Source organism: Dromiciops gliroides, chromosome 1 (assembly GCF_019393635.1).
Source record: "Dromiciops gliroides isolate mDroGli1 chromosome 1, mDroGli1.pri, whole genome shotgun sequence".
NCBI classification, from domain to species: domain Eukaryota; kingdom Metazoa; phylum Chordata; class Mammalia; order Microbiotheria; family Microbiotheriidae; genus Dromiciops; species Dromiciops gliroides.
The window spans coordinates 546,316,986-546,342,530 of NC_057861.1; the positions used below are offsets into that span (position 1 = coordinate 546,316,986).

Genomic DNA, 25,545 nt, shown 5'->3' on the forward strand with positions numbered 1-25,545 from the left:
TGACTTAGCCTAATCTTCTCCAAATAACACACTCATTCTGATACTTCCCATGAAGTATCCCTGTGACAGCAAATAAGAATGAAAAATGCATGACATATTTAATGCCATATCTGGTCCATCATTTCTGAGAAGGTCATCAAACAAGTCAGACTTAATCAAAAAGATAAATACACAAATGCATGTGTGCCAATATGAAGAGCAACCATACCAGAATATTTCTAATTCTAATTCTGTGACTATAGGGAAGAGGCACTAGATGTTTGCATAGTACATTTGGATGCACTTCTCCCCTGGAGACACACTTTTCCCCTACTGCTTGCTGCCCACTGGAACTTTCCATAAGGCTACTAATTTTAGCTCCACTTGGTGACTAATAGGATACTCCAGGGTGATAATATCAGGGTTTTAATTAGATGACCACTAGACATGGAGGGGGAGGGTAAGGGTTGATATATTATCAACCTATAAAAAATATTTTTGGTATCATCGCAATTAGGAATTGGAAAAACTCTCCCAATGTAAACATCCCATACAGGGCTGATTAAACTCTTCACACTTAAGTCACAACCAGATAAATCAAAACAAGCAATCATTCCACAGACAAGTAGTAGCCTAACACCTTATTGCCCACCTCAGAATCCTCCAAGCCTCTTAAACTAAAAGGCTCTTGGATAGATTTACATCAACAAGCTGCCCTAAGGGTTCTGAGGATTCCTTATCACTAAGGCAAAATAAATAAATAAATAAAAATAATCCTTCGAAAATGGAAGCACTGAATACCTGGTAGGACATTTCAGCCTCTGCTAACTTTGGGAAAAGAGTTTTGAAAATGTCCTGCCATCAAACCCAGGCTGCAGCTGCTCAGTTTTATAGCTGTAGTTTTCTCTCTCTTTATTTCCAGCCTAGAAAGAGTCAAATCTGAAAACTGGCAGAAAGCACAGGGCACTCGGGCCCTAAATATAGATCAGGGTGGTGAATTTAATGGAGCAGCAATGTTGGCTTAGTGCTCATGAGTAGAATACATGCCAATTAAATGGAATGGCTTCTTCAAACGGAAAGACTTAAAGAAACACATGGCTTGCTTTAATCCCCCCCCCCCCCCCCCCCCCCCCCCCCCCCCCCCCCCCGCCTCTTCTCATTGTGGGAAAGTCCCTTCTGACTTAAAAAATTCTACCACCATTCTAAGAAGATCAGGTTGGCAGGTTGGGGTGGACACCACACAATGCATACAATCTCATTCTTTTTGACAGACTTCTATGCAGTCCTGATTGGGTTTATCTACAAAGCATTTATAAGTGACAACATCAATTGCACTAAGAATGGGGACTTTGCTATGTTCAATATAATACCCTCTGCATTTCTGATGAACATTAGTAATATTTGGAGTGGACTTCTCTTTGAATAATGGAATGAAGTTTAAACCTTTATCCGATAGTATCAGCAGCATAAATGGATCAAAGAGCCAGTAGAACAATTTGTGATGTTACGAAGAGAAACAATTTTGAAAGACTGAAGAACTCTAAGCAATGCAATGACAAACCTTGATTCCAGAGGACTGATAATAAAGAACCTACCCACCTCCTGACAGAGTGCTGATGGGCTCAATACGAAGAATAAGATACATATTTTAGGACATGACCAATGTTGGGATTTCTTTTGTTTGACTATGTCTATTTGTTACAAGGATTTTTTTTTTCTTTTGGGGTGGTAGGAAGGGTTGGAGGGAGAGAAAAAAATACTTGTTTATTTAAAAAATTGATTATAAAAGAAGAATTGGATGAGCCCCTTCTTCAGGGCTGTTACTAAATTCACTTTGGTTGCTAACAATTGCAGAGCACCTTTGTCATATGAGCATATGACCTATTATCTAGAGGATTATAAACATGACCAATTTGGGATAATTTTCCCTCTTCTTTTCTTTATTCCTGTCAAAATTTCATTGCAAAGACTGACCATAATAAATGACAAACACAGCTATGTTGATGAAAGTGTTCTCATTCAAAAGTGTATGTATTTTTTTTTTTTTTGCGGGGCAATCGGGGTTAAGTGACTTGCCCAGGGTCATCACACAGCTAATAAGTGTCAAGTGTCTGAGGCCGGATTTGATCTTAGGTACTCCTGAATCCAGGGCCATTGCTTTATCTACTTCACCACCTAGCCACCCTCTAAAAGTGTATGTATTTTGAAACAAAGAAGTCTCCCAGAGCAAGACATGCCAAAGAAGGTTAACACCATCAAGCCCTGGAGAAAGAAATAGACTTGAATGTCTGTTATACATTATATTTGATTGGCCTAGAAATGTTAAGCCTCAGACCCTGAAGTATGGTTTACCTATTTTCTTCAATAAGAAAATAACTTGAACAGGGCACAAGTTGGACCATGATAGAGATGATACACACCTGAGTTCATTTATTTGTGGTAGTTTTTAAAAAGTCATTAATAGTAATAATAATAATAATAATAGTAATAGTATTTTTACAATAGCAATAGTTCAGTGAAGAGTGTGCTGGACCTGGAGTCATGAAAACCTAAGTTCATATCCTGCCTTGGACAATTAATTACTAGCTACATGACCCTGAACAAATAATTTAACCTCTGCCAGCCTCAGTTTCCCTATCCATAAAATAGGGATAATAATAGCACCCACCTCCCAAGTTTGTTGTGAGAATTAAGTAAGATAATATTTGTAAAGGACTTTGCAAATTTTAAAGCACCATGTAAATGCTAGCTATATGTTAGTACTTTAAAGTTCCCAAAGTGTTTTAGTGATAGAACCACATTTTCCTCCTGAGAATATTCCCAATGTTTGGGCAAAAAGTAGCGAAAATCATCAGAAAACTCTATGTATTTAATAATTTACCAAATCATTGGGTTTCAGAGGTGGAAGTGACCTTAGAGATAATTTTATACAAGCCTCCTTTTTTATAGATGAGGAAACTATGTCCCAGAGAAGGAGAAATAGTTTATTTAAAATTACATATCTCTTTACTTATAAACCTGATATTAGAACACAGCTCTCCTAACTCATAGTCCAAATAAAATTCCATTACAATGAATGATATTTTAAAAAAATGTAGCATCCACTAAGAGATATGTGGTAGAGGAGCCTTTCTCCACTCCCCCTCTTACTCCTACACACACACACACACACACACACACACACACAATTAACACACTTCAGTCCTCCAACTGACCTCCTATCAACCGTGATAATACCTTTTTTCCTGAGCCAAAAATCCACGGAAATACAAAGGGGGCAATCCTGACCTGAAGGCCTATCTTCCTTGGTGGCTTTTGAGAAGGAACAACTGCTGTGAGCTGCTAGGTGAGAAACTTCCTCACCTACCTAGGTGCCATGTGGTTGGGAATGCATGCCTCTTCTGTTTCTCTGTCTCGGTTGTCGATTCTTTCCTGATCTTAGGTGAATGAATGCTGGAGACTGAACAGACCAGGTTATGACCTTGTCAGCTTTGAAAGGTTGGGCAAGACATCGACAACCAGTGCCAGGAGCAGTGGGAGCTGGATCCAGTGAGGAGTCAGTCCTCAGGAACAATCTGCTTGACTCTCCCCAGCAGTAGATTGAGCCAACAGCTGAGATACTGTGCCATGGAAGCAAGCCATGCACCCCCAAGTGATGCCATGGCATCTAGGAAGCAGAAGATGTCTAAAGAGTCTAAAGCACTGGGGTAGGGTGTGGGGAAAAAGGGCCCCTTCATCCTGCATCCCGAAAGGGGTGCTACAGCAGGATTGGGTAAACAAAGCTATTCCATGCGTGTTCCTGCCAATAATTTACAATGCCAATGATTTTTCTCATGTGATAACAAATTCTCCCCAGAGAATAATCCTTAACAAGTGATTTCTCCACTTTTGTTTCTGTGTGTGGATTCATTTGATTCTGCCTTATTATAAACTCAGGGCTTTACTTAAACTTGACTCTTTATTTTGTATGTTTACTTTGTTTTTGCTCTTGATTATTACTTTTATAATTTTTAAAAATGTGAGTGCTGGGGACGGCTACGTGGCGCAGTGGATAAGAGCACCGGCCCTGGAGTCAGGAGGACCTGAGCTCAAATCCGGCCTCAGACACTTAACACTTACTAGCTGTGTGACCCTGGGCAAGTCACTTAACCCCAATTGCCTCACTAAAAAAAAAAAAAAAATGTGAGTGCTTCCTCTGTCCCCAGCTACTTAGTACTAAGCCTGCTATGTCTTTTAAAGATTTTTTTTTTAAAGACTCATGATTTCTTAAATTGTATTTCATTTCCATTTGAAGGAAAAGAGCAATGAAGAATACCATCCCTTGACCCTGATATGACATGACATTTTACCATAATTTTTAGTATAAATAAAACATCACTGTTTGACTGGGTGAGTTAAGAGGGTGGAATTTTTAATTAACTTCCCTGAAAAGGGTAAAAAAATTAGTTTTGTAGGAGAAACACAAGAGAGTACAAAACTATAAAGAAAGCCTCTTTTTGTTCTGGGAAGAGGGAAAGACTATGCTCTTACTGTAAGATCAGACCTCTCCCTCCATCATAAGGTGATCACCTGGTTTATGGGCTTTTCAATGTGTGAAACAGAAAGGAGTGGGAAGGACATGCAAATTTGCATGAACTCTGGAGTCCATAGAATGGTAGGGTATAATAATATATGTTGCAATATATATAATAATATATTAATATAATGTATATAATAATATATGCAACATTGGTCTTACCACTCTTGAGTTAGTTGTTGTGTTGGTGAGGATGGGATCAATCCAAGCATGTCTTTCCATTCTATGTATGTTGCTATTAGCATACAAAGACAGAGAGAGCCACAGATTATGGCTGCTTCTGGGGTCATGCTACAGCAACCTTCCTTCCCTGGCTTCCCACACTGGCTCTTAGAAAGTTCTAGAAAAGTGCATGGTAAAGGCCAGTAGTGGATTCATGCTTTTGCATGGAGATTTCAGTAATGGAACATAAAAGAGTCTTAGAGCTGGGAAGAGACCTTAGAGGTCATGCAACTTCACTTTACATCTTACTGATGACAAAAGTGACACTCACAGTGGTTATAGTGAGGCTCACAAGATTATAGGAGACATGTGATGTTACAAGAGACAGACCCATGGGAAGAACAAAAACTCAACATGGATGACTCTTTAGTCATAGAGGACCCAAGAATCAAGCACAGACATGAGGAGGGACAAAGACATTAGGATAGAGAGATGGGTAAACGTTAAGGGAAGACATCCCAAAAGAGACAGAAATAAGGAAAGGATAAAAAAATAAAGAAATTAAAATTAACTTGAATAAATAGACCATGCAAGACCAGGGTAAATAATATTCTCTACTGTGCCCCCTTTTAAATTTTATACAGGTGAAATCTGATGAAAACTACCATAGGGGAAATACTGGTCAAGATAACTTCCTGAACAGGAGGTAGACCACCCAGCTTCCACATGCCTACTCTAGCAAAATCCCAAAGTTCACAACAGACCAAATAAAGATCAAGAAATCCAATGAGAAACTACAATCAATAACTTCTCCCACCCCAGAACTGCACAAAAAAAAAAGAAAAATCAGAGGACGCCTCCTCCCCACCCCCACCCCCATCCCTGCCCTTGAAAAGCCAACACTGGCACAGAGTGTTCTCACAAAGTAACCAAAGATGGCCAGGGATGTGTGAAGCCTGAAAGGCTCCATGTCTGAAGGCAGCAAGGGCTGTGGTATGTGCAGTATAGGAATATAATGAAATACTATTGTGCCATTAGAAATGACAGAAGACAAGATTTCAGACAATCCAGGGCAGTATTAACCCAGAGTGAAGTGATAGAACCAGGAGAACAATTCATATAAGAGTAACATGGTAAAGAAAAACAACTCTGGGGCAGCTAGGTGGCACAGTGGATAAAGCACCGGCCTTGGATTCAGGAGGACCTAAGTTCAAGTCTGGCCTCAGACACTTGACACTTACTCGTTGTGTGACCCTGGGGAGGTCACTTAACCCTCACTGTCCTGCAAAAAACCAAAAATTTTGAAAGCCTTGAAGAATTCTGATTAGTACAATGATCAACCCCGTCACTAGGGGACCTCTGATGAGGCCTGTTACCCACATCCTTACAAAACACTGATGGACACAAGGTGCAAAGACATACATTTTTGGATATGGTCACTGTGTGCATTTGTTTTGCTTGACTATGCTAATATGTTATGAGGTTTGTTTTTCTTTTTTGGGGGGTGCTTGGTTTTTAATTTGAGAAGGGAGGTAGAAGGGAGGGATGTTAGAATTAAAAATTAAGAGAATTTTAATATTGTTTAAAATACACAGTGTTAAAGCTAAAATTCTAGCTATTCTGTCTAAAATATCTAATGAGTGGTTGCCAATAAATTATAAGCTTTAGCAAGAGTTAGACTTTTAAGCATTTATTAAGGAGAATAAGAATTTGGTAAAGAGAGAAAGGTCTACATTCATCTATCTATTAAAGGGAGAGCATGTTTCTAGCTCTGCTCTCCGTCAGAGTCCCCAGGAAAAAGCGCAAGTCAGAGCACCCGGCTCCCCCTTCTTCCTCCCACCAGCAAACGTCACTTCCTGATGCCAAAGAAAAGACCCATAGTCTTGCCCTCAGAGATGTTCGCCTCATGGAGCAGCTTTTCTACAGTAAGTCTCCAGCAGGTGGCATCATTCCAATCATTACAGTCCCCCCTTTGTTTCCTCAAGAAACGGGGCGTTTCCTTGATGAAACAGTCAAAAATAACAGAATATAATAACCTATGCTAACTAACAATATGTTAATAACAACATAGAAAAGGAAGAGAGGAAAGTTTTGTCCAGAGGGGCAATTTTTTGTCCTCATGAACCGACGCTTTGACATTGGTCTTGCAAAGGGAGGGCCTCTGCAGAGAGTACATGTTACAGATGGTGTATATTATAACAGAAAGAGAAAAAGAAAAAAAAAACCACCAACAACAAAACAAAACTGTTCATTTAAAGTTTCTGAAAGTCTTTTCTCAGATGTCCTCTAGGTGTAGTTGTGGAATGGAAGTCTTTTCAGGGTTGATATGTGGATGCTGGTAATCAGCCAGGAAAATTTCCTACAAAATTGAGCTTAACACAACTTTAAAATAGCTTTGTCAATAATCAAATCAAACAATGAAAGTGCTCAAAAACATGTCTAAGGAAATTCAGAATCTTAGTTGTTACACATGAAACATAATAAAACAAAAATTGAAATATTCTTTAAAATTTATATAACTACAACAGAGAAGAACAGAAAGAAGATCAGGAAGCACAAAGAGGGAAGTTTTGAAAGTAATATGTAGAATTTATTTTATATATATATATATATATATATATAAAACAAAGTAATATGAAATGGATATTTATGGTTTCATACAAAATCCTCTCTCTGTGCTCTACTGTGCATATGAAATTTTCCTTTTTGTGTTTAAGTTCATTTGTTTGTTTTTTTTTGTTTTCTAATTTAAATATAAAGGCAGCCTGGAAGAAAAAAGGGAAAGGAGAAAGGATTGTTCCAAAACTTTTGTGGTCTGATAATTTATTTTTTGGCAGCCAGGTGGCCCGGTTAGATAGAGCACCATGCCTGGAGTCAGGAAGACGAGTTCAAATTTTACTTCAGTCACTTCCTGGCTGTGTGATGCTGGGCAAGTCACCTAACCCTGTTTGTTTCAGTTTTCTCATCTGTAATATTAGTTGGAAAAGGAAACAGCACACCACTCCAGTATCTTTACCAAGAAAATCCCAAACAGGGTCACAAAGAATCAGACACAACTAAAATGACTGAACAACAGCATCAACAAATGTATTATATGAGCTTCAAGTTTTGGGTTGTGTTTTTTTTTTTTAAGGTTACTTTTCCCTCCTTTGGCTGCATCCCTAAGTCATTGACCATCCACTAGTCATTTCAGGGAGCCAATGATAATTGTCCCTATTTTCTCTACCTTAAACTTTTCATAGAGGATACCCTGAAAAACAAGCACATGGAGTGAACATAAAATTCCTGGTGATTTTACCATCTGCACAGGAAATGTGATGTTTTGAGTTCACATGGATCAGTATGAGGAGAATTGGTCTAATCATTTTAATGTAGAATAACAAAAAGACCCTCTACAACATCCTCTAAGTATAACAAAATCATATTTATTAGCCCTTAATAGCTAAACAATAAAAGCAATGAAAAATGCACTTAGAAATTAATAATTCATTATAAGGAAAGAGTTCTTTCTCACTGAATCGCATAAACTGCCATGAGCTAACACAATAATTTTAGTTTCACTTCTAAAAACATTCTTTGATCACTTGTCTATTGGGAAATGGCTACTGGTATATTTATATTGGTTCCATATATTATGTTTTCATATATTTACACACCTATGTACATGTATAATCTATCTCAAGTGTCAGACTTTTACCAGGAAATATTCAATGCAAAGATTTTTTTCCACTCAGCAGGTTTTTTCTTATGATGAGTCTTCAACTGTTCAGAAAGAACTCTCATGTCCATCACCCTCCCCTTTAACTTTTCTTTCAAACACTGCTTATGTGATATGGTTTCCAAGGTGATCTATCAAGTGTTAAGTAATGTCATTGTCCCTTTGGATGTACTCAGGGTGGTAGAGAAATAGACCAATAATAAGTGGTAATGTATTCATCAAAGCTAAACCCTTCTTGATGAAACCCACCAAGCAGTTTTTTTAGTGAAACTAAATTTTTTAAAGTACAAGGGGGCAGCTAGGTGGCGCAGTGGATAAAGCGCCATCCCTGGATTCAGGAGGACCTGAGTTCAAATCTAGCCTCAGACACTTGCCACTTTTTTTCTATTCTTTTGTTTTTTGTTTGTGGGGCAATGGGGGTTAAGTGACTTGCCCAGGGTCACACAGCTAGTTTTTTAGTAAGTGTCAAGTGTCTGAGGCCAGATTTGAACTCAGGTCCTCCTGAATCCAGGGCCGGCGCTTTATCCACTGCATCACCTAGCTGCCCCAGACACTTGACACTTACTAGCTGTGTGAACGTGGGCAAGTCACTTAACCCTCATTGCCCTGCAAAAACAAACAAACAAACAAACAAATAAATGCTTGTTCTCTTCCTTAAAAAACAAACAAACAAAAAAAGGTACAAGGCAGAAAAGAGAGAATAAAAATGAAGAGCTTTGTAGGAAACAGATGGTAATCTGAGGAAAGGAGCAGGATTTGGAAGATTTGTTTCCTAAACTCATATCAAGTGAATATGTCAATTATACACAAGTAATGTGTGTGTTTGCAGCTATGATTGTGAGAGTCAACACACCCAGCACAGTCTGTAAGACAACAGCAGAGTCCAATAACAACAAGAACCTTTCTAGGAACAAGCTTATTCGGGCTACATTTGAATAAACCACAGATTTTAGTGAATTCATAGGTGACCATTTGTATTAACTTAGGCTACTTTGGTTGATATCATGCAAACCTGTCAGCTAAAAGTACAAATTCTGAGCAGACCATTCATTTAAACAAACTAACTAACTAACTAAAGAGGTGAATCCCCTGAAAGGGAAAGCTTTAATTCATAAAGTTTTTTTTCTCATCTTTCCCTGTTCCTGGGGGTTTTCAGACACTTAAACAGAAAATATATTCTGGATATAAAGCCTTTTGGACCCTTTAGGTGAATTATATTACTGTGTATATTACTGTCATCAGAGTATTATCGTGTTGTGTGTACCTTAATGCACAATAATCTTAGAGTATATCAGTGGCGTGAGGAAGATGAAAAGATGTCAGAAGTGAAAAGGTGTCAGAAGAGAAGTAATATTTGCAGAAAGTGTGGGGAAGTTGTCTTGTGTTTTTTTGGTTGAAGAACTAGAAATTCCTAGAGACTTTGAGGAGCCAAGAGTATTAATGAGAGAGAAATGAAAGATGAAGAATATCTTCTACTTACATTTTTTCTTCTTAAGAACTCAAATCATCTTCACATGACTTCATTTATTTTTTCCAATGAGGCATAATTATCCACATTGTGCAAATAAGTGAAATTAGGGACGCATATTATATTAGTGGTCAAAAGTCACACAATTTGTGATCTAAATGGGTATCAGAGTGAGGAGCAAAGAGATATTCACAGGGAAATCTTGCCAGCAAGGTGGGGGTGGAAGTAGTACACTAGTAACCAGTAGCATTTCACCCTTGGAGACATCTGACCAGAATCAATGAAGACTGTCAAGGACCCCCTCCTTACAACCTAGAGAATTTCCAATGTCTACATGAAGGGACATCCACAGTAGTGTCTGTCTGGCTACCTATGGCTCATCAGCATTTGGGATTTCAAATGTTTGGAGGGTGATGTGAAAGTATTGTGGCCAGAAGGTGCAAATCCTCATAACAGTATCAACTGAACGATATGTATGGGGAGCCAATGGTCCTAGGCATTTTTCTCCATTCATCGTTACACACATATATTGTCACTATGAGTATATTAATAGTGTAAGAAGTGTAAATGAACCTAAATTCCAAAGCTATAGAAAAGCCAAATCAGATGTAATGTGTCGGTTGTACATGCAAATTAAAGGACAACCTTAAAATAAAGATAAAATCGGTAGAATGAGTTAAGGTTTATTTCCATATATTCCACACTTTATTAAAAGCCTTAAAAAGTATTTACTTGTTTGGGAAAAAATAATTTCTTTTAATTGTTTTCCCTTTTAAGAATTTTATGTTCTGCAATACTCCTTTATCAGTTCAATCTTCCCTTTCAAATAACTATGGTAAATGGTAAGGTCAATGCATTAAAATATGTGAAGCACTAAAAAAAAAGTAAACTCTGATATTACAGAAACACATGAACATTATTGATAGTAAGAAGAAAATGTACACATATACATACAATTGAGAAGTATGAGATTATTTTATCAAAATATCTTATCACTTCCTTGATACCCTTCCATACTAGTCTTCACATAAAACATGGGTACTGAACTCCACAATTCATTTGAAAACTGCAGTGTCATGAGATTTTAAACAAACTATTGAACTAGAAAGGCCACTTGAAGCATCTTTTCAGGCAACTAGCTGGCTGTGATTCTCACTATAAGCATTTAAAAATAATTAACATGAAGCATTAATATAGAGTGTCCCAAAAGTCCTAGTGCAGTTTTAAGCTTTAATAGCTTCAATGTGTATTTTAAATAATTCATACAAAGCAGTTGGGCACATTGGATAGGAAGCTGGTCTCAGGACAAAGAAGACCTGGATTCAAATCCCACTCCTAACATAGTTATCCCTTCCACATTGCAACTTTCCCCATTAAGGTTTTGATATATTACCAGCAGGCATAAGAAATTAAATGGGAATTTGGGGGGAGTTCTGTGGAAGCCGCAGATGACACATGAAGGCCAATGGATGACCCAGAGCCTATGACCAAATACTTAACCCAAATTTTACAATAAGGTACTATAAACACCACATAAAAGAAAAAGAAAAAAATTCAGACTTCTTCTCTGGTACAAAGGCAGGGCCAAAAATTTTTAGACAGATTTCCAGATTAGGGGAAGTACCCTACTGGTTCTGTGATCTTGGTGCCCCAAGCAATGCTCTAAGGCTATAAATTATAAATCAGGCCCGACTCAGCATTAGGAGAGGAAGTTCCACACCAAGAGCACTTTAGGCAGATGGAAAAAAAAAAAAAACAACCCATGAAGTATACAAATGAAGGCAGCCAAGACAACTTCACACCATCTGTCTGAGAAGAATTACTAGTGGGACAGGTTCTGACTCAGGGTAATCTGAGGATGTCTATATTATACCACAATTCCACTACAACTGCTAAAAATACTCTTACTCAGGCCTCCCATGTACAGCAAGGCTATGGGGGGGATTTAATTATTTTTCTACACTATAAATATCTACAAATACCTATAAATAAGCGATGAAATTATAATGGCTTCTTTTAATTCAGGCATTTTCCTTTAAAAAGCTCCTGTCTGGTGTGCTGTGATGAACAAGGAAATGTGGTTGAAAAATCATTTTAATTTACAATCCCTCTACTAATTATTGTTGGCATATTTTCCATCTAACTCCAGCACTAACAGTTGTTTAACCTATTTTCAGATGCCTTTGTCACAAATCTTGAGTCTAATTGCAGTGTCACCTTGGCTAAAGGATTTCTTTTCAGGAACTTGCATCATACAGATTCATGAGGTTTAAAATGAAGAACAATTCTCTAAATGTATGTGTTTAACATAATGATTTAGTCCAGTGATACTTGGGGGAGAAGAAAACAACAAAACATTTAAGGATTTCTGCTTTGACTTGGTGGGCAGCAGTTTTATCCTCCTAGTTACAATTTTGGCACAGGTTATAAATAGCCTTGATCAATGCAGATCACAAAGTAATCAGGAGCTGGGGAAGGGGGTTGGGGAGAACCCTCTGACAAAACTAGGAAGCTGTAGTCTCTCTGTAGAGAAGCCAAAGAAGTACTAGTCTCCAGTGAGCACTCTTTCCTAGTATAAAAGCTTTCATGTCTTCTGGGTAACAATTACATAACCTTCCCATAAGTCTCCTTCCTAATTAACCTCAAATTTGGCTGGGGATAGGCTTACCAGGAGAATTTTCCCTCTTTTGATTGAGTCTTCTTTACTTTTAGACTTAGTGTGATAGGCCAAGAAGCTTTACCCAATGTCAAAAATTGGCATTTGAAGAAGAAGGAAGGAAGGAAGGGAGGGAGGGAGGGAGAGAAAAAGGGGGCAGAGAGAGAGAGAGGGAGGAGGAAGTGAGGAAAGAAGAAAGGGAGGGATGGAGGAAGGAAGGAAAAAAGGAAGTAGGGAGGAGCTATCGGGGAGTTGTCTTATAAGAATCCTGGTAAAAAGCAAGCCCAGTTCAAGATAGAAGAAAACTACAAGGTACACGTAGTCAATGTTATGGAAAAAAAAGATGACTTTATTCTCTAAACCTAGTTCAGTGTTATCATTTTTCTTTTTCTTTTTCTTTTTTTTTTTTAGTGAGGCAATTGGGGTTAAGTGACTTGCCCAGAGTCACACAGCTAGTAAGCATTAAGTGTCTGAGGCTAGATTTGAACTCAGGTACTCCTGACTCCAGGGCCAGTGCTCTATCCACTGCGCCATCTAGCTGCCCCTATCATTTTTCTTATTAGTGAAAAGAAGGTATTATAGAACTATCATATATATACATATTATATTGTACAATTTAAATTATATATTGTTTAATAAGAAATACAAAGATAATGATTACTTGTAACACTTTCCTTGGCATTTCAAATGTTAAGGCATCACTTTCATATCTGAACTTGAAGAAGTACAGCTATTACCCAGAAAACAGACCTGTGCAAAGAAATCATCAGTACCATAATGTCAAAGATGGAAAGGACTTTAAAGATCACTGAGTCCAATTCCCTATTTTATAGATGAGGAAATCAAGCCCCAAGAGATGCAGAGACTTCCATCAGCTCACCCAGCGAGCTGGTTTCTCTCTGCAGCAGTCACTATAGCTCAGTATATACACATAAATGTCTACTTTTGTAAAGAAACTGAGGTCACACAGCATTTTGTATCTCGGGGCCATCTCTATACTGTGCCATCATCTCCACCTCCTCCCCATGAATACTGAACTCCAAACTTGGAACCTCGCTGGGCACAAACCATTCTCCTTATTTTGCCCAGTTCCAAGCTTCTATCTCCCTTCTTGACATTTCCACAACATGTCTCCTCCCTCCCTAAACTTCAAGTATATCACCTTGCTTTTCATGACAAGTGAATAAAGAAGTGATCAATCAGCAAGCATTTATTAAGCACCTACTATGTGCCAAGAACTTAGAGACAGACAAGAACGAAGAAAGCCAGACGGCTAGAGGCTACCTATTTGCTTTCTATTTTTGTTCTCACTCAGTCTGAAATTATTGATTTGTCACAAGCAATATCGAACGTTGTGGGAAGCATATGCCATCTCATAATGCTTCTTATTAAGAGATCTGTGAGCAATTAATTGTACATGGTATAATAACAAGAGGATTTGGATTTTTGGACCATAGATACTGGAGTGTTTTGCCATTTCCTTCAGCTTGTTTTACAGATGAGGAAACTGAGACACTCTATCCACTGTGCCAAGAATCAGAGCAGAAGGGCAAGTGGGGAAGCTAGGTGATGTCGTGGATAGTGCCAGGCCTAGGGTCAGGAAGGTGTGAGTTCAAATTCAGCCTCAGACACTTAGCAGCTGTGTGACCCTGGTCTTAATCCCATTTGCCTGTTTCCTTATCTGTAAAATGAGCTGGAGAAGGAAATGGCAAACCACTCCAATATCTTTGCCAAGAAAATCCTAAATGGGGTCACAAAGAGTGAAACACGACTGAAAATGACTGAACAGCAACAAAAACTTAAAAGTGTGTCATGCATACTTCCCAGAGAGCTAGTTATTAAAACATTTATCAGCAAACCCATAACTAGAGGTCCTACTACATGGAGGCAGAATTTTATCTCATAGTTATCAATGAGACTTGGTGAGGTGACACCCCATGACTGATGGGGGTATAAGCATATTTTATTCAAAAGAAACAGAATGGATAAAGAAGAATGGCATATTCTATTAAGACGTTATAGTCATGTGAGGAAATCCTGGAACCAAAGAGATAAAGCATGGTGAGGAGCATTTGGTTGAATAGCAATGCAAGAAGAAACAAAAATAATTTTTGTCATTGGATAGTATAGTGACAACCAGGACAGAAAGAGGACATGAATCAGGAATTTGTAAAAACAAGTCATAAGGCATGATATAAAAAGGGTGGGGAATTTCAATTATCCAAATATATTTTGGAGAGCTTTCTTTTCAAAAAGCCAAGCAGTTAATAACTTATTGAATTGCCTTAATGATAATTATATTCCTCAAGTGGCGAAGGAACCAACAAGGGGATAGTCTATTCTAGATCTGATTCTCACTAATCGGAAGGAACTGGTTGCTGGGAAATGATCAGAATCTTGGGGGAAGTGAGCAGTCCCTACTAGAGTTTGTGATAGAGAAGTAGAGGAAAAGCAGAGATAGTCTGATATGCACCCTAGATTTAGGGAAAGGAAATTTCGAATAGCTCAGAGAAGGGATAAGGAGGATTGCATGGACTAAAATTCTACAGGGGAAGTCAGCCCAGGAGGAGTGGGGAAACTCCAGAATGAAATTCCAAAAAACAAAAAAAAATAATTCCGTGTAAAGGAAAGAGAGTTGCTCAAAGAGACCGCTGTAGATGTCCAGAGAACTCCCCAACAACTTAGAGTTTTAAAAGACAGGTAAGGATGGAAACAAGGGCCCATAATAAAGAATGAACATAAAAGGGCAGCACAGGAATGTAAGGAGAGTGACAGAAGGGTTAAAGCGCAGAATAAGAAAAGGCTAGCCAGGAAATCTAGACAACAGTGTTAAAATTTTTTTAAAAAAATCTATATTGAGGGAGCAGCTAGATGGCATAGTGGATAGAGCACTAGCCCTAGAGTACCGAGGACCTGAGTTTAAATCCAGCCTCAGACATTTACTAGCTATGGGACCTGGGGCAAGTCACTTAACCCCATTGCCCACCCCCCAACCCGGAAAAAAATAATCTACATTGAGAAAATAAGGAGGAAAAAAAGAGGGATAAAACCCTCACACAGTGTGGCTAGGATAGAGATAACCAAAAACAAGGAGATGGAACAATACAATTCTTGTTTTGCTTCTGTTTTCTTGGCCAAAGAGAATGAATGGCCTTTGGACTAAGGACAGAACCAAAAAACATTTTTTTAATAAATAAAAAATTTAATAGTTAATACCTATTACAAATTAGAAGATAGTAAGGAAACAGCTAGCCACCCCTAATGAATTCAAGTTATCTGGCCCAGATGATCTATATTCCTGAGTACTGGGGGGAAGGGGGAACCCTGGCAGATGTGATTGCTGAGCCACTGTTAGCGATATCTGTGGGGAATAGGAAAGGTACCACATGACTGGAGGGCAAGTGTTGTCACACTTTAAAAATCTCTAATGACACCACTGCATTAAACAGAATATAATTTAGAATCATAATGATGACCCAGAGATGTATTTTTTTTAAAGACTAAAGGCAAAAGCAATTAAAATCTGGTTGTTAAAGGTATATGCTTCACTTGTCTGGAAAATTATCCTATCCAGAATACTTTATTCTCTGCCAATCCTGAGAAATTTCTCTCTGTAAAATCTAGTTGCCAAAATGCCCATGGAACTCTATATTTCCACAATGATGTGAATGGGGCAAGGTGTGGCATGATCTGGAAAAATACTTTTAATTCATTTAAAGCCTCAGATATTTCTGTGTTTTACTTATCCATACAGTTATTAAAAATTACATTATCCCAGGTAACTATTTACTAGTCAGTTGTCATTTAACTATTTTGTGTCATGTCTCCTCATCTTAGAACAGATATTTTCCAAGGTCCCTTTTAGCTCTAACAGTCTGATTTTATAACAAATATTTTCTATTTCATAATGGTAAATATGAAAATTGCTTGCCCATCCTGGGAACTGGAAGAAATTTATTTTTTAAGGCTAGAATATATTTTCCACATCAATTTATTTTAACGTTCTTATGATGCTTAGAGGTTCAGACTTGGGATTGGATCAACTATTCATAAAAAATAACCTATCAAATTAAGTAGTATTGTCTGTGCTAAATGATGGGATCCACTGAATGCCTTATCTCACAGCCTGTAAAAGTCACCACTGGAAAGAGCAAAAGCTGTCAGCCTAACAGAAACATGGATTCATCTCTGAGTGGGAAAACTGCCAGATTAATTGTAACTCATCACCTTAATCTTTCCATAGTTGGATTTTCACATTCAGCCATTTCCAAGTTGGAGCATTTGAGGTCCAAGAAGATTAATGTTGTATAAATGACCCTTTGAATTCCAGAAAGAACAATAATCTCTCTTGGGGTTGGCAGAAGAGTGATACTATTGTTTGAGAATAAACAACTAGGTTCTGATTCAGGTAAGGACTGACCTTTTTTTTCCTGTTTAGCCCAGAATTCTTTTACTCTCTGACGAATGTGATTATCTTCTCTCAGTTGCTTCTGCCACTGGCGCAATTCTTGGATCTCAGGTTCACAACGAACCTAAAAAGGTCACATAAGATTTTATTTAGTTTCTATTTGTTTCCTACACATTAACTCATTATTAAAAATTCACTCAAAGGCCTTTTCAGACATACATCATTAACCCTCAGTAATCAAGAGGCTTAATGTATCCTCTCTACAAGGTATACATACAGACTATATAGCATGAAAATTTCCTATATCAACAGTAGATTGAAACTTACAAGAAAACATCCTAGATTTCTCTAAATGATTGAATATCATTTCTATATATCATTTTGTGTTACTAAACTAACTCAAGAAATCTAAAGGTTATTTTTGTGTTATTTTAAAAATATGTACATATTTGCATATATATACATACATATGTGTGTATATACATACATACATACACACACATACATATACATGCCTGAGTGAGGTAGTACATCCCAATAATAGCTGTTATGGGAGGGGATGGTGGATAGTTTGAGCTTGAGAGTTCTGAGATGCAGCAGGCTAAGCCTATCGACAGTATGATGAACCCCCAGGAGCAAAAGGCCACCAGAATGCCTAAGGAGGAGAGAATTGACCCAAGAAATGGAGGAGAACAAAGTTCTGTCTCGTGCCTCTGCACTTCCAGTCTAAACAAGATAAGGAGACCCAGTATCTCTCTCTCTCTCTCTCTCTCTCTCTCTCTCTCTCTCTCTCTCTCTCTCTCTCTATCTCAGAAAGAAATTCTTCCTAGAAAGTATTTTCAAGTGTGCTGTATTTAAAGGCAAAGAATTTTAAATTTCATGATTTCAAATGGTCTGTGACTTAATAAAGAAGTCCTAGGGAGTTGCCTGAGACACTCTGAGAAAGTTGAAGAATGTCGGAGGCAGGATTTGAATCTGCGTTCCTTATTCTAAATCAAAGACTCCTTTGATTATTCCATGCTTCCTCTCACCTGGATAATCTACTTTGCCTTGTAGGCTCAAAAAGAGCAATAGTCGGTCACGCTTACAGAATAGGTTGAAAACTATTAGCCTGGCATTCATGGCCCTCCTAATCTACCTTTCCTGCCTCCCTTCATACAACTAACTCCCCCATAGTCGTACTTTGCTTCAGTCAAACTAATTTAGAAAACCGGTGCCCCAAACACACCCCTTCCACCTTTGTCTGTGTCATTTATCCTCCTTGGAATGTCTCCTCCTTTCTGCTCTATTTAAATCTTCCTTATACTTCAATGTCTAATTGAAGTTGATTTTTAGGAAATCTTTTCTGCCCCACCCCACCCACTTCTCTAAATTAACACCCTCTTCTCTAAATTCTCTCTCATAATAAATTTATTATTATTTATTTATTAACTACTCTCCTGACTCATGGGGGTAAATAATCACATATTCTTACACTGTGGTATTGTTTGCATTATTTTCTTCTATTAGTTTCTTAACTCTTGTATTTAATTAACTTTAACTCTTTTATTTAACTGTTCACTTATTTATGTCTTATCTCCTTAACTAGACTGCAAGCTCTTTAAGGACAGAAGCTATGTTTTTCTGTATCCCCCGCAGGGTCATTACAGAATGTTGTTGACACTGTAGTGAAAGTGTCTTGGGCAATACCAGACCAATGAAGGATATTACTGTTCTCATCATAAAGTCTTGATAATCACATTTTTCTAATGTGGTTTAGTTTCAATGTGAAATTGAAAGGAACAGATAATCATTCCTTTTCAATAGGCATTATTATGTTCAAGTCAAGTCTGTGAGCACTGTTAAGTGTCTACTATGTACCAAGTGCTGGGGACACAAAGAGAGGCAAAGCTACTGTTTTTGCTCTTAAGGAGTCCTACTTCGGAAAGGTTCATGGATTGTCGCATAAAATAGAGTGAAACTGTGCAAGATAGAAGCAAGTTTAAAGAAAGCTGGGCAAGAGATCTAATTCAGCAAAGTCATCCCAAAGGCATTTAAGCACAGGAATAGAATAAGGAATAAAGATCTATAAAAATTACTTTAGCACACTGTTTCCATCACCACAGGAAGTGAACCGCCACACCTGTACCTTAATATCACAGTCCCAGATGTGTCTATAAGGGATGTAGAATGGGCACCAATGAGAACAAAGATGAAAGGCATAGCAAGATTGGACCTCTGGACTATTCCTAATATTTTAAAATAAAATGTTAGGTTTATACTCTCTGACACAGTTATATTAGAATAAACATCAGAAGACAATAAGCAAGCAAGCACCTTCTGCAGTTTAGTAAATTACTGCTCCAAAACACAAAACATTTTTTAAATGGCAAACTCTCCCAAATCTGTATTAAGCTTTTCCCATTATTTCTTCTTTTCTTCCTCCTTTTTTTTTCTTCCTCCTCTCCCTCCTCCTTCTCTATGTATAAGTATCTCAAAGGTCACAATCTCATTTGGGATGACTAAATAAATAATGTAATAGAATATCAATGTACCTTAAAAAAATGACAAAAAGATTAGTTTCAAAAGAAACTGGGGCAAGGGAGGGGCAGCTAAGTGGCACAGTGGATAAAGCACTGGCCCTGGATTCAGAAGGATCTGAGTTCAAATCCGACCTCAAACACTTGACACTTACTAGTTGTGTGACCCTGGGCAAGTCACTTAACCTTCACTGTCCCAGAAAGAAAGAAAGAAAAAAGAAAGAATGCAGGAAGGAAGGAGGGAAAGAAAGAAAGAAAGAAAAGACAAGAAACTGGGAACATCTTATGAACTGATGCAGAGAAAGTGAGCAGGCAGTGACATTGGGAAAAGATGACTTTGAAAGACTTTAGAACTCTCATCAATACAATAAATGAGTCCAAAAGACCAAAGATGAAATACAACCACTTACCTCCTGAAAGAGAAGTGATGAAATTAAAACACAGAAAGACACAGAGATTTTTTGGATTTGGCTAATGTAGGAATTTGTTTTGGTGGACTATGCACATATAGAGATGATTTCCTTTTTCCTTTGTTTTTTTTTTCGTTTTGTTTTGTTTTTTTGTTTTTGTTTTGCAGGCAATGGGGGTTAAGTGACTTGCCCAGGGTCACACAGCTAGTAAGTGTCAAGTGTCTGAGGCTGGATTTGAACTCAGGTACTCCTGAATCCAGGGCTGGTGCTTTAACCACTGCACCATCTAGCTGCCCCTTTTCCTTTGTTTTTAACTGTTCAGTGGAAGGGAGTAATGAGAGGGAAAGGCTAATAAGAGAAAAAATTTTTAATTTAAAAATTTAAAGAAGAGAAGAATTGTCAAAAAAGAAGAAAGTAAAGAAAAGAGTCATTGACGCATTTTTAACTTGCAAAGGAGAAGTAAGTTTAAGCAAGACAGGTTTGGGGGTGACATGTTGAATTTATTATATGCCTGAAAAAATAAGCTGTATGAAGAGATTTATAGTTTCATATATAAACTTTTTTTCTGCTTTACTTTCAGACTCTTTTGTGAATATTCATTTTATTCATAATAAGGTGAGGGGAGGAATTATTTCTGGCCATACTGGAAACCTGGTTGAGGGTAGGCATGTTAACCTCATGTTAAACTATGTGATCACAAAAAAAGAAAGTCAGGGCAGCTAGGTGGCACAATGGATAGAGCACCGGCCCTGGAGTCAGGGGTACCTGAGTTCAAATCCAGCCTCAGACACTTAACACTTACTAGCTGTGTGACCCTGGGCAAGTCACTTAATCCCAATTGCCTCACTAAAAAACAAAAAAACAAAAAACAAAAACAAAAAAAGAAAGTCACTATCTTTTCAAGACTTCAGATGTTAGTCTATCTGGTAAGTATCTTCAGATGGTTTTCTAACCAAATTAAAAACCTTCTTAACTCAAAAAAGGAGACAGCTTATAGCTCTTCCATAAATTACTATATATCTGTAATTTTAAAAGAAGCATAAAGTTCTAAAAATTAGAACTTTTACAGTAATAAGATATGTCTGAACCTTATAATTATGATGCTGAGACAACATAGGAGCCTGAAGTAACTTCTGAATCAAAGAAAAAATCAAATTATACAGTTTATACTTTTGTTGTTCAGTCAAAAACACTGGAGTGGTTTGCCATTTCCTTCCCCAGCTCAATTTACAAATGAGGAAACTGTGGGAAACAGGGTTTTAAGTGCCTTGCCCATGGTAACATAGCTACTAAATGTCTGAGGTCAAATTTGAGCTCAGGTTTTCCTGACTCTAGGCCACCTGACTTCCCCACTTGCCCCACTATTCTAATTCTTGGCATAGTAGAGCACCTCAGTTTCTTCATCTTTAAAATGAGTTAGAGAAGGAAATGGCAAATTGCTCCAGTCTTTGCAAAGACAATCCCAAATGGGGTCACAAAGAGTTGGACATGATTGACATGATTAAACAACAGATTCTTTAAAAATTGTTCATCCTTATAACTCTCAATTAAAAAGGCAATTCAATTAATAAAACATTATTATTCATTCCATCACCATTCTGGATAAATGGGAATTCCAACATTTTGCTGACCTGTTGAGGAAGTTTACCCTGAGTTTCATTTATACCTCCTTTTTGGCATGCAGGAAACATAACTTCTTATTTCTGTCTTCATTTTATTTACAACTAAGAACTGCTATTTGCTTTTGTAAAATAAAGCAATCTTGTTAGTAACTTTTCATTACAGAGGAAAGGTAGACCGTAACAATTTATGTTTGCCTGTGGGGAAGCATGTACTTATTGAGCTGGGTTAATCCTAGTCATTATTATAATGATTAGAGAATACATTTAAGTAGGTGGTGGCTCCAATCAGCAAATACCATACCATGTAATATTTAAACATAAAAATTCACTACTAAACAAAGGCTCCCTTAACAAGTTTCATTTTCTTCTTCAATTTCAATGTTTCTCCATTTCTCTGAATCACTGTTGAAACTCCAAAGGGGTTACTTAAACACTGTCCAACACAGATAAAATGGACATGGGGGTAGTTTGTTGTGAATTAGAACCAAACAAAAACATATCTTTTGGCATTAGGATCAAAAGAAAACATGTCTTTTCTATTTGGATATGAAAAAAATTCCTGCTCGTTTTATTTTCTGTTTTCCTTAAGGCTTAGATTTTGCCTCATTTATGAGGTTCCCCCAAAAGGGAGGAGGTAGAAAGGTATTTGATATACAATTAGGTATGGCACATTCTCTCTCCCCCAGAATCCCCCATATACACTCCACATTTTCCTTTTGTATAAACTACTCTACAGGCTAGTTCAGGGCACCAGAGTACTATTATATAATTCATACAAAGGTCATCCCATGAAGCACAATCAGAATTAGCCTCTCTGGTTCTGACCAATAATGTGTGCTGGCTCTGTACCTGACCCTGTGTAAGGGATTCCCTCATTGATTCCTGGGATGAAGGAACCTTGATGACTCTGGGGTCCTTTAAAAAAGAAAAGACAGCTTCTGGCTTTTGTTCTTGTGTCAACTCCATGATGTGATGAGTCATGCTTTCTGTTACTACACTCCCCATGACAGGAACGGCCATGACTATGTAAAGTGTACTCAACAAGATGGCTTTTTCTGCTTTGTTTCCTTTCTTGGATAAGTAAATGCATACTCTTCAATGAATTGATACATCCAACCTTGGAGGCTATGAATTCAGGAGATCCAAAGGTCCTGCGTCGAGCAAACAAAACTAACTGGCAACAAGAGAAGCTTGACTAGAATCAGAACCTTAAAAATTAGGCAAGGACCCATATATGTAAAAATGAGAATTCCTGCTGGGTCCAAGAAGCTGAGGCACTCCAGCCATTCTCTTTTCCAAGTTAGGGATTCCTCCAAACTCTGAAATGAGGTATGCAATCTCAACCATTTTCAGCTCTGAGGGAGACAGGCTTCTAATGAGAGAAAGACTAGACTTCCTTTTCTCTTGTTCTCCACCTTGGAGAAAATCTGATTGACGGGCTTTGGCTCATTCCTAAGGTACCCCCCAAAAATGTAGGGAGAAGAAAAGTATTCAATGTATAATATAAACCAGGTATGGGACAGATATTTCCTACACTCAAAGAAGTGCTAACATACACAAAAGATAGTGCACATTGCCTTACAACTTCTGTTACAATTTGCTAGGTCGATAGGTAAACCTCATCTAAATATAAAGAAATTTGTAGAAATGTTGATTATTTTACTATTCAGCTCAGCTCTATAGCATCTCCCTCAAAATTCATGTCTTGGGGGCGGCTAGATGGCGCAGTGGATAAAGCACTGGCCCTGGATTCAGGAGTTCCTGAGTTCAAATCCGGCCTCAGACACTTGATACTTACTGGCTGTGTGACCCTGGGCAAGTCACTTAACTCCCATTGCCCCACCAAAAAAAAAAAAAAGAAAATAAAAAAAAAAGAAAATTCATGTCTTATGGAGAGCCAGATCAGGGGCTTAGACTCTTCCTCATCAATGGTTGGCTTCACAGAACCAGAGAATTTGAGAGCTGGAAGGGACTTCATCAAGTCATCCAGTCCAGTTCATATACAAAAGACATTCCCACTATAATATATTTGTTATGGTTGTCTGGTCTCTGCTTAAAGACATCAAAGGAGGGGGAACCTTTTATCTCTTGAGGTGGCTCATGCTACTTCTGAACATGTCTAATTGTCAGGAAGCTTTTTTTTTTCTGACATCAAGTCCATATTTGATTCTTTGCTACTCCATCCATTGCTCCTGGTTCTGACCTCTAGGGTGAATTAAAACATGTCTAATCCTTCTTATATCCCTTCTACATTCAAATATTGAAGGCATCAGTTATGCCCCTCCAAGTCTTCTTGCCTCCAGTACAAACATCCCCAGTTGCTTCAACTGATTTTCATATCATGGATTCAAAACCCTCCACAAAGATCCTGACTGCCCTACTCTAGACACTCTCCAATTTATCAATGGCCTTCTTTAAACCATGATGCCAAGAAGTGAACACCATACACTCCATACTCTAGATGTGAATGCACGATGAAGCAAAGTACAGTAGGTCTTTCACCTCCCTATTCCTGGAAACTAGACCCTCAGTGCAGCCCAAGATCACATTATTAGATTGTTGCTGACATGTTGAGCTTGCAGTCCACTAAAACACCCAGATCTTTTTCATAACCCTTGTTATCTAGCCAGCCCTTCCCCATCCTATCTTGTGAAGCTGAAGGGTGTTTTTGTACCCACATGGAAGACTGAATCCTTACTGAATTTCATCTTATTAGATTCAGTCCAGTGCTCTCCCCTATTGAGATCCTTTTGGATCTTGGCTCTGTCACCTAGTATGTTAGCTGTCCTCCCCAGCTCAGAAGTCATCTGCAAATTTGATGAGCACATTATGTAAGCCTTTATCCAAGTCACTGGAGTGAATCAGCACAGGGCCAAGCACAGACCTCTGTGCTATTTCCTTGGAGGCTTCCTAACACAACATCATTGAACCATCAGCAGCGACATCTCTGAGTCCAGTCATGCAAATTGTAATCGATCTCATTTTATTATTGTCTAATCCCCATTGCTCCATCTGTTACACCAGAATAGTATGAGATATTTTATCAAAGGCTTTCCTAAGATCTAGCTAAATAACATCCATAGGATTTTCCTCACTTGCTAAACAGAAATCCTGTCCAAAATAAGGAAATGCTCTCTAGTTCACCTTGCTTGCTACAAATACTTTGGATGGACTACTAATACTTTATGGATAGACATCTGACACCAGAGGATTTTTTCTCGCTCCTTTCTTGGATTTTGTCTCCTGTGAGTTGCTGGGCATATATACTTCTTATGGTGTAGCTACTCTCAAGGCAGTTAGCTAGGTGAAAAAAATAAGCCATTTTCTACTCCCTTTTCATTTAAAAAATCTTTTCAAATATATTTGCAAGGCTACGGACAAATGCATTCTTACCAACCTTTGTAAGGGGCACTCCATCCTTGGCCAGTATTATTTCTATTTTTTAAAGTATTGTCCAGAAATTCAAACCTGTTCTCATATTCCATAATTTAAAATAAATAAACAAAATGTAATAGACATTGTTTTAAATATTGCTTAAATTTCCCCCAGTATTCTTCCCCTTCTCTCTCAGAAAGCCATCCTTTACAACAGATTTTTTTGGGGGGAGGTGGGGCAGTGAGGGTTAAGTGACTTGCCCAGGGTCACACAGTTAGTAAGTGTCAAGTGACTGAAGTCAGATTTGAACTCAGGTCCTCCTGAATCCAGGGCTGGTGCTTTATCCACTGCACCACCTAGCTTCCCCCCTACAACAGATTTTTTTAAAGATAAGAAAAAATTAGCAAATATGATCGATATATTGGAAAAATCTAACAATAAATGCAATACTCCCCACTTATGGACCCTTGACCCCACTTTGACAAAGGAGGGGAGGAGACAGACACCATATTCTTAACCAGATGTTTGCTCCTCAAACCTGTCTTTCTAATTTAAGGCCTTTGACTTAAGTTGGCAACAGTGATGAAAATAGTGTCTGTGTCCCTGAGGTTTCAGTTTCTGGTCTAAGACATTGCAATCTCCGCCAAGGCTC

The 25,545-nt window shown here is 38.0% G+C and overlaps 1 protein-coding gene across 3 annotated transcripts in view; it reads right to left on the reverse strand.

The window, feature by feature from the left end:
• IQCK (IQ motif containing K) overlaps window positions 1-25,545 on the reverse strand; it is a 138,272-nt gene that overhangs the window by 18,692 nt on the left and 94,035 nt on the right. For all 3 annotated transcript variants that reach the window (XM_043978078.1, XM_043978077.1, XM_043978076.1), the window contains one exon: window positions 16,980-17,091. In XM_043978078.1, the coding sequence (XP_043834013.1) occupies window positions 16,980-17,091 (112 nt within the window). The remainder of the gene's footprint in view (window positions 1-16,979; window positions 17,092-25,545) is intronic.